The sequence below is a fragment of the Mustela lutreola genome, chromosome 2, assembly GCF_030435805.1.
Source record: "Mustela lutreola isolate mMusLut2 chromosome 2, mMusLut2.pri, whole genome shotgun sequence".
In the NCBI taxonomy this organism is placed as follows: domain Eukaryota; kingdom Metazoa; phylum Chordata; class Mammalia; order Carnivora; family Mustelidae; genus Mustela; species Mustela lutreola.
The window spans coordinates 59370695-59380946 of record NC_081291.1 but is presented as its reverse complement, the minus strand read 5'-3'; the positions used below and the strand labels follow the sequence as shown (position 1 = coordinate 59380946).

Here is a 10252-nt window from a genome sequence, read left to right as displayed (position 1 = left end):
CTCTCCTAGCCACCGGCCTCTTGACCATCTGTCCATTTCATACCACTTGGGACTACCCCAGTGACGACTGGGCACCATTTCTTACTTCAGGAACCTCCAAATTGTACGGAAATTCCTCGGGGGTTCGAGGGACCCTTATTATATGGAGAAAAAGCTGGGACAGCTAGTATGTCCTCTCCTGGGCCCTCTGGGTCCCTGGACCATCTCATTACTTCTTTTATACCAATTCCTCATTGTGTTGCATGTGGCTGCTGGTTATGCCATTCAGAACATTCCAGAACATCCCAGGAGAAAACTGGGAGTATGGCCTAATGTTTTGTACCCTTCGGAGGAAATTGTCTGGGGGAGACCCTGGTTGTGGAGAGGAAGTGTAGGGACAGGGAACAAGGATGGAATTCTTCAGGAACTTTCTAAGCAGACTTGGCTTTCTGTGTATTTCTGATTTTGTTGTTCCATTATGAATCAATGTGGGGACTGTGCATAAGGTCACTCAGTGCTGTCACAGCATTCCCTCTCTCCTCATCCTCCCCAAGATAGATATGGCTCTGTGACCACCTCACCTGGAACTCTTCCTCTCCTTCAGTCCCCTTCACATCCTTCTCCTTGCCCCATTTCTAACACTGTCCTCTCACCCCACAAACAACAAGTAGCCACCCGGAGGTGACGTGTGCAATCAACCCAGGAGGGAAATGCATGGCCGTCTGGCTTTGGAGAGCAGTTCTATCTAAGATGGGGGCGAGAGTGTCTATGGAAACAGCCAAGCACAGCATCCACCCCGCATCCCAGATCCCCAAGGAAGACCACATGATTCCAGCTGTCCCCACCCCCTGGGCACATGTGCACACAGTTTGTGCCTTCTATGCCTGTCTGGGAGCCCAGTCTGCAATTGGCCCAACCTTCTTGATGGTTATGGGGATCCCCTGTGCTGTCCACTCCTAGATGATGTATCCAGCCCCTTGGAGTTACACATGGGCGCTCTTAGGAAGTTCTGTCTGGATGGGGCTTCCCCCTCCAGCTGCCCCAGTGTTTCAGTCTGGCCTTGGAACTTCTCCAGCTTTGATCTAGCACTTGGACACCATTACCTCCAGTGTATTTCCTTACCCCATAGGAACTCCCCCACCCCCATACTGCTCAGAACCTCCAGCTTGGAGTGGGGATGTCTCTGGCCACTGTCCCCAGGTGGAATGGCAGATTCCCACAGGCTCCGCCTCCCTGGCTGTAGTGGGGGGGACTGTCCAGAGGGACTCCTCCCTTGGAGAGGTGCCAAGCCCTTCCATCAGAAGGGGCCTCCAGGTTCAACGTTTGTGTTGAACCTGCACCTCCCTTCAGCCCAGAACCCTGCCCTCTGTCTCCTTCTCCCATTGCAGACCCTCAGCCTGATCCCTTCTGTCCCCGCTCCCCTCAGCTACCCTGCAGGGCCTGCCCTGCCTCTTCTATCTCCCAGGGGTTCTTGGGCACCACTCACTCTAACAGTTACGGACCTGTGGGACCCAGGGAGGGCTACGGTGCACTCTGACTGAGTGTTTGCACTGTTTATTTTAATGTACATCTGTCCTCCTGTAACGGATAGCGGTAAAACAGGCATTCATATAATTATTGAATAGTGACTGTGTTTTTAAAATTTAAATAAATGTTAGTGTGCTAGCATTTGTATCTTTCTTATTTTTCATCTATTAGTATATTTTAAGATCTAGCCTTACCTGTGTATGTGTACAGTACAGTTCATTTATGTTTTCAAATTTATTATTGTAAGGTTTTCAATACTAATACTTCCTGTCATTTGTATTATCTGCTGTATCCCACTTTTCTTTCCTAATATTGTGTATATTAAAGGATAGACGAAAAGAAAATCTTGCTGTGGGTTTGTTTTATTAGAACCCACTGTTGACCTGATTCTCTTCTCATGTCATCTGAAGTGTCTCTTGGCATCTTTATTGTGAGCTTCTTGTTTTTGTGACTTCTTAAAGATGACACTCAGTCAATTCATTTTTCCCTTACATTCTTTTCTAATATGAATTTTTAATGCTATAAATTTCCTTTTAAATAAACCACTTTAAGTGCACCTTGCAGTAGTGATATGTGATATGTTTATTTGTGGATCTTTTTAAACAATCACCATTAAGTGGTCTTGTTGTTCCAGACAAACCAGAATCCTCTCTGTGGTTTTAAATGTCTCCCGTAGATCTCTAGAATACCCCAATCAGGATTCCATTTGCTGGAGCTGTTACCATAGACTACTAATAAAGTGAAAGCAATGTTTATTATGTAATATAGCTAGCACGTTAACATCGAAGTTGTTCACATCTACCATGCACACACCAAGAGCATGTGTGCTACCACCCCGTGCTACAGTTCCATCAAGCAGCACACTAAACAAAACTTAAAATCCTGTAAGTAGTGGTGTTTTCTTATGCTGATCCTGAAAGAGAGATCATTAAAATTAGATATATTTGGAATTTGATATAATCGGTCTGGTAGAAGGTGGAATTCACCTTGAAGAACATGCCTCTGTTCTCAGGATCTGCAGGTGCCTGGCAAATCGAGCCTATGGTGGGGTGTCCGCTCAGGCTTCCGCAGGGTGTGAGGGGAAGGGGTCTGGGACAGGAGACCCTGAGCCGGAGTGGCCAGGTCCCTTCCTCGGGGGAGGGTCCACAAGCTGTGAGCGTTCCTTCACCCTGCGCAGTCCTTGACCTGGAAGTTTCCTTCTCTTTACAACTTCCGTCTAGGCTTTGTGTTTTGGAGGATGCTTTCTCTAAAGAAGATGTACGTATGCCTTTGACTCAGACTAAGGCTTCTCTCGGACTGTGAAGGTACCTTCCTCTTTTTGCACAGATTGCAAAAGTCTGAACAGACCTAAGAGACTGCCGATGCTCATGGGGACTACACACCCCAAGGAGGCCACGGGTCTGGCATTGGCCTCAGGAGGTGTCACTGCTTGGCCGTCACCACCCCGCCCCTGCAGTGTCTCAAAGACCAGCCTGGACCCAGTTGGGGAGCCTCTGTCACCACAGCCCACCACAGACCCAGCTCCACCAAGTACAGGAAGCACAGAGAACTGCTAATGTCACCTGCTGGCTGGGACAGGAGCCTCAGTCGAGCTGCTTGGCAGGGAGGTGGAGGACCATATAAAATTTGCACCCTTGCCCCCTGCTTGGGAGGTGTGCAGCCACCCCCCTTGAGCCCCTGACCTCCCTGAGGAACACAAGGGCAGCTGCTTTGTTGGGAGCCTTAGAACAGGGGAGGGGAGGAAACAAGGAAGGGTGCAGCCATGAGCACCAAAGCCAAAAACGGACACCTAATTTGTAGAGTGGATGCAGGCACCTGTCTCTGTCCTGCTCTACAGCCTGCTTTCCCCACCTCGCCCAGCCCTTCTCACCCTCTGAGCTCATGGCACTAGACTCATTATAAAGCCTGGTTGTTCCTATGCCAACCTTAATTTTCCCACATTCCTATACCTTGTACTCTATTTCGTACTAGCTTTTGTATCTTCAGTTATTCCACTTTCAAGGGCTGCCTTACATACTACATATAATCACCTAAGAAAATGAGAATTCAGGGTCACTCGCCATGCATATGATACATAAATAGATGCAAGGAAAACAGAGTGAGAATACTGTGGCCAGATGTCTGCAGCTCTAAGTCTTGTCTCCAGCCTGGTCTTGCTTTGATAGTGAGATTGGCAGGTGTATGAGTTGGAGCCAACCACCCCACGCCTGGCTCTCTCTCCACTGTCACCTGTGAGTCCCCAATCCCCAACTATTCTTTGACAGACTGTACTGGGGACATCTGGACTTCGCCACACCTGCCTCTGCCTGATCCAAGCTCCCCACGAGCTGTTTCAGTTCTTCCCAGTGACTAGGGCAGGGGCTGAATGGAAATCTCTGCTGCATTCCCAGGAGGGACTCAGGCCCATAAAAAGAGCCACTTGCTCCTCACCCTATTTCCCTTCCTCTTAGGTTTCTGACTTGGTTTCCCTGTCCCTGCTCCCACCACCCTGCTGGCCTTTGAAGCCAGGCCTGCAAACGAGATGCCCTCCCTCACTGGCAGTTACTTCATCTTGGACATGCTGACCCCCTAGTCCTGGGAAGCTGGCTTCCCACACTGTCACTGCCAGCCTGGGCTGACCTACCTTGCCTCTGATGCCCATATCTCCCACGGCCTGAGTGAGGACAACTCACAGGGGCAGGGGCTGGGGTGGGCGAGCCTCATGCTGGGCTTATGTGCCGGTCCTTCTGCTCTGCTCTACACCAAAGAACTAAGGCTCCCTGACAGGGTCAGCTGATGGGAGGCACTGGGGAGACCTTAGAGGGATGGAAGAAGGGACAAAGCAGGATTGTTCCCAGTCGGTGTGCCTCCTGGGCCTGAGCTCCCCTGGGCAGCCCCTTCTAAGGCCATTCTGATGCCCTGGGTTCTGGGTTCTGATAACCTCCTCACTACCCTTGTCATTCAGCTGAGAGTGGGGGCTTCTTGCTCTTGCCTTGCTGTCCCACCAGGCTTCTCAGCTCTTCCATCACCTATGAAACTGATTCTCTGAAACACATCCCCTTGGTTTCTAAGACCCCAGGGGCTTATCCCCTGACAGACTGGCCGCACTGTGTGGAAATGCCAAGGAGGAAGAAGGAAGGTGAGCACCTGCTCCCTTGACAGGACGCTGGCTGGGGAAGACAGGACAGCCCTGCTGTGGTACTGGACTCTGGGTCTGAGGAATTCCAGAACCTTCAGGCTCTCCCAGTGCTCCTCGGCTAGTTAGCACTTAGTCCATGTGCAGTATCAGGGTGGGAAAATGTTGTGCAAGGAAGGGAGAAGTCAGGGCAGCTGTGCTCTGAGGCACAACCAGCTTCTGGAGGGCATGGCCACCATCCAGCCAGAGGCCACCAGGGGCACAGCTGCCATGCACAGGTGGGCTTCTTTCTCATCTCCAGCAACAGAGGCCACAGGGTGTCTCAGTGGAGGAGGTCAGTGAGAAACCACGACTGGATTCAGGTTTTGGCTGGGTAGTTTGTGGGGGCGTCTAAGGAAGTGGAGTCACTCTGTGTAGCTATTGCCAGAATGCAGAGACCATTCCATGATGGGCTTCTGGATAAATCGTATCTACATGGAGGGGAAACCAGCACGGAGACAGAAACTCATGTTAGCTATGAGAAGAGGGGGTTTCATCTGGGAGGAGACATGACTGTGGGGTGGTCTGGCCATCTCACTCCAGGAGTGCTCTCAGAGGGATCTCACCTGAGGCTGGTGTTCTGCGAGATTTCTGTCCCACAGAGACCAGCACTGCCAGCTGGCTGCCCCAGACCAGCTTCTGGATGGCGGAGCTGCTGCTTTCCCTTTCTCAAGAGGGATCATATAAGACATTTCTGAGTATGGCCTTCCCCACGCTCCAGCCCTGGCAAGGCCCTGTGTGGCCAGCTGGACTCAGCTCAGGTGCCCCTTCGCCAGGCTCACAGACTGACGACTGCAATGCCAGCACCTATGCCAGCTAACTGAATCGTCACTGCAACCCTGGCGGTGTGGCTGGTATCATCAGCCCCATATTCCAGATGAGGAAACTGAGGCACAAGAGCCAGGGCCATGTTCTAGAAAGTAACCAAGCTGGGCCTCTGTGACAGGATGGCTAACTCCAGACTCGGTGCTCCTGACTGTCACACGCACCCCCACCCCCTGGTGCCCCAGACTCTCACCATCTTCTTTAGTTCTGTGCTTCTGTGCTTTGTGTCCACTGCCTTGAATGCCTTAGCTTTACAGCGGTAACAGTGGTGATGGTCGTAATCGTTGTAATAGCTGCTGGCATCACCTGAAGGCCTGCTGTGTGCCCGGGGCCGAGTTGGCCCAAATCAGCCCTCGCAGGCTGTACCGCAGCCCAGTGGTTTCCTTTGCCATTTCACAGATGTCGACGCCAAATCACAAGGTGGCTCCATATTTGGGGCCCCCTCAGCCCAGCAGCCTACAGTCCATTCCCTCTGCAGGACCGGCTTCACTGCCCCCACAGGGAGACCCTCTCCCATGTGCAGTCCCTTTGCCCCCACACCACAATTCCTACCCATCCTGCTACTGCTCCTGGGTCCACCTTCCCCGCTGCTCTGGCAAGCAAGGGCCCTGTGCGGGGTATGAGCAGAGTGTAGACAACAGATTGTCATGCATGGGGCTTATAGGAGTAGGAAAAGGGTCTGCCTGGTGCACACATGAGGCTACGGATTCGGGCTGCAGTGAGAACGGGAAGCTGGGAGCAGGTGCAGGGACAAGGGCTGTGACTTCATGGACTCTGGTGGCCAGTTTGAGCTGGACAGCCCGATGGATCATTGGGGTCTCACTCCCCCCAGGAACCAGCCTGGGCTGGAGGGGCAGAGCAGTAGGCAGGGGCCCCCAACTCCTAGCCCCATCCCGGAGAGCCAGGAGGGCTAGGAGACTACATGGGATGGTCTGACACTGTGCCCAGGCTCAGGGGCACTTGCTGGCCTATTTAAGAATTCAGGTCTGGCCGGCAGCCATCCTTTTGTAAGAAGAGCTGCACTGCGAAATGGCTGCCATTTCCACCTCACCTATTGGCTTCCTGAGGTTAGCGGTGAGCAGTCAGTGGTGGGACTTGTGACTCCTTAGCCTGCATAATGCTAAAAGCAGGCTCTGCTTGTCCCTGGAGAAACCATCAGGGGCTCAGGTCTGTGGACTGCCCCAAATCTCAAGGACCCTCTTCTCCCCATCTCCACCCATAAGCTGCCCTCTGTCCAGCCTTCACAGGAAGGATGCTGGCTCCCTGCTGTTGAGTGTGAAGATGCTGCCAAGCGAGATTTTAGGTTGGGGGCACGGCACCACAGAGAATTTATCTAGCTTACAGATGGCGTGTAAACTGTTGTCCTCAGCCCATCCCTCAGCCTGTCTACATAGCTGGAGCCCTGGCCTAGCCTCGGGAGGATGCCCCACCGCTAACCAGCCAGAGTGGGGTGTAGTCTACCTGGAGCCCTTCAGCCTGGACAGGCGTGAGGTAGTTGGCCTCAGAGGCGCTGAGGGGAGCCCTACCAGGAGCTGAGAACTAGCTGTGCCCACCTGTCCCTCAGGCAGCACTGCCAGGTGGCCGGTGGCCTGGTAGTGACCACATGAGGGGGTGGTCAGGTTGGGCGATGGGCAGAGGGAGGACTGTATTGTCCACCGGGCTTGAACATAGGGAAGGCTCGTTAGTGAAACGCTTTGGGCCGGTGGGGCTGGTGAGTGGGGTTTTGAGAGCTCGGATGTCACTGAATCTTAACACTTGGGGATAGGGATTGTCAAATTCTGCTGTCACCTGGTATAAGGGAGGCTGGAGCTGAGAGCCTGAGCCCGCGTCATCCTGTGGGTCGCCGTGCTTGCCCAGAGCAGTGGGAGGGAGCTGTGTCTCCTCGGGCTCCCGCGACCATCTGCGTGTAGCCAGTGGACTCCCACCAGCCCCCGGCGCACGGCCTCCACCACACGTTCAGGCCCCACACAGAGCCCTCTGCATGTGAGCAGACAGGACGTGGGACCGGAATGTGATAAGGTATACAGCACGCCCTTCGGCTCTCTGCCTGTGGGGCCCAGTTTCCACATGTGCCTCACCTTTCCCTCCTGCAGAAAGAGCGGGGCGGTCACCCATGGGGAGTCCTGGAGAAGTCTGAGTGGCAGTGGGAACCTGGGGGCAGGCTCTTGGGGGTCCCACTCGGGGCTCTGTATCTCTGTGTGACTTTGGTGCTGTCTCCTCAGCTGGAGGTGGGGTCCCTCCAGAAGCTGCATGACAGGGCTCTCAGGGGAAGTAAACAGGTCAATGCAGACTCAGAGCTGGGCACACAGTGATGTAGTCCATTCTGTGGGCTCACTGTGTGGTGATGGTGCGGTGTGGGCTAACTCAGCAACAGAGGACACTAACAAGGGGTGGGATGGCTCCTGGGCGGATGCGATCAATGAGTCTCACTTGCCCCTGAGATCACTGGATTGTGGGCAGGGGCAGGGAGGAGAGGGGGCGGGAGGGGTCAGGGGCTGGGAAAATGAAAGCCACAGCTAGCTTTGATCAGGCACACAGTGTAAGAGCTCCGCATGGGTCATTCCAGCCCTATTAGGAGGTACGAATAAAATCCACACCAGCCTCCCCATTCTACAGACAAGAAAAAGGAGGCCAGGAAAGAGTTCATAACATGCTCAAGTCACGCAGCCAGCAAGCGCTGGATCCGATCTTCAGACCCATCTGCCACCATCCCAGCCCAGGGGCCTGGTTTGTCTAAAAGGGGACATTTTCTGGGTTGAGGTCAGGACTGATCTCTGGCAGGGGAAGGAGGTCAGGGCAGGAGGCATCTTGGTGGTGTGCAGATATGTGCTAACGGCCACTGACTCACGCGGCGACACACTTCCTATTGCCTCCCCATCCTCCTGCTCAGAGGGGTGAGCTCAGGGACCCACAGTCTTCTCTCCCCTCTCCATATGTGCTGGGCCTCCAGAGACAGCTTCTATCCGGAATTAACAATGTTTCTAGTATATTCACTTCTGCAACTACCTTCTATTGAGAACAAGTGATGCTAATAGACACGAGCTCTGTTTCCCCAAAAGACACAAGCTACTTCTTGAAAGAACACCTTCAGTGAAGAGATGTGACTATGAGCAAGTGACATGGGATACAAAGGACACATGCAGGTTCAAGGTAAGCATCATGTGGTGTCCCTGAGTCTCAGAGGGTCCGGACAGGCAGGGGGAGGCAGTGAGGAGGAGCAGAGTCGGTGAGGACAGATGGAACACCAGGCCTGCCTCTGTCACACACAAGGCGTCCCCGTGACTTTCAGTGAGGACTTGAATTACTGTTATGCCAAAGGTGGGCTGGTCTGTAGGGTGCTGCCTTCGCTGAGGTGCTCTGCACACAGCCAGGTGGGAACTGTGAGTGTGCCACAGAGACAGCATCCCCGGCAGGACGGTCCTGGACACGCCTCCAATGTTCTAGTCAATCCCCCCACCCTCATGCGGCACAAAAGCAGCCAGACAGCGCTGTACATAGGCTGATATACTCCCTCACTGATTCCACTAAATGATCTCACTTCCTGCTCAGGATGTCTCTGGGAGGCTTCGCAGCCCCAGACAAAGCCTTGGCCACTCACTGTCACAAAACTCCAGGAGGGTCCCTCTGCTCAGAGCAACAGTGGAACAGCAAAGCTGGTCCCCTCCCAAAAGGCCAGAGCCCTGCTAGGGAGGGACAAAGACAACCCCAGTGCAGAGAGACTTCCTCCCAGACCCACTCACCCCAAAGGATGGGGATCAGAGTCAGGGTAGTATACTAGGGGACAGGACAATGCACAGGGGTGAGAACCCTGAGACCCAAGGTGGAGGAGGTGACGTAGAAATGGCATGCATGAGCTAGTACTTGGGCCACCATGAAAGTGGCCACTGTTTCCAGAGGTAAGGAGCTCAAAGGGAAAGAGTCGAGGTATCAGGTGCAGGCCGGGAAGGAAAAGCAACTCTGGAAACCCAGAGTGTTGGAGCCGGACTTGGCAACAGTCATACCAGTCGTGACAAATACCCTCTGGGGGACAAGAGAATGTTGCTAATATGAAGCAGGAACAAGCAGTTAAAAGAAGACCTTAAGAAAATGCCGGAATGGAAATATAATAAATGGAAACAATGAAGACCTTAATAGATCGGAAAAACAGACTTAATGAGCCGGAAGATGAGGTAGAGGAACACACGCTCAGAAGGCGGGAGGGAGAGAGCTGGAAAATATAAGAGAGAAGTTCAGAGATGTGGAGGATAGACATTCCAACACCGAAGCGCTGGGCTCTCAGCAGAAGACACACAGTGGAGCAGGAAAAAACGAGCCAAGAAACGATCCAAGTTTTCTAGGATTAAAGATTGAAAAACAGAAGAATGGGGAATGAAAACACCCACCCTGCAGACGCACGATGAGCTTTATATCCTTAAGTGGGTAAAGACTACCTAGAGGTTCCTGGGAGAAACACTCTCCCACCCACCAGAAGCAGGACTTCCCCGCCACCATGGCAGGCATGAAGATGAAAAACAAACACAGTTGACCCCTGAACAACACCAGGGTTAGGGGCACCCACCTCCCACGCAGGTGATAATCCGTGGATAATTTCTGACCCCCTGCAAAAACTTACCCACTAATGGCCTACCATTGCCTGGAATAGCCAGGAGAGCCAACCAACCCATATTTTGTATGTTGTATGCATTACATACTGTAGTCTCACAATAAAGTAAGGTAGCAAAAAGAAAGAACTTAAGAAAATCACAAGGAAGGGAAACTGTATTTACT

General features: G+C 52.9%; 1 protein-coding gene across 1 annotated transcript; it reads left to right on the top strand.

Moving 5' to 3' along the window:
- Positions 1 to 942: 942 nt before the first annotated feature.
- Positions 943 to 1380, top strand: PRR23E (PRR23 family member E). The gene is made up of 3 exons (XM_059165025.1): positions 943 to 1023; positions 1223 to 1293; positions 1368 to 1380. The coding sequence occupies exons 1-3, from the start codon at positions 943 to 945 to the stop codon at positions 1378 to 1380; spliced, it is 165 nt and encodes a 54-aa protein (XP_059021008.1).
- The last annotated feature ends 8872 nt before the right edge of the window (positions 1381 to 10252 follow it).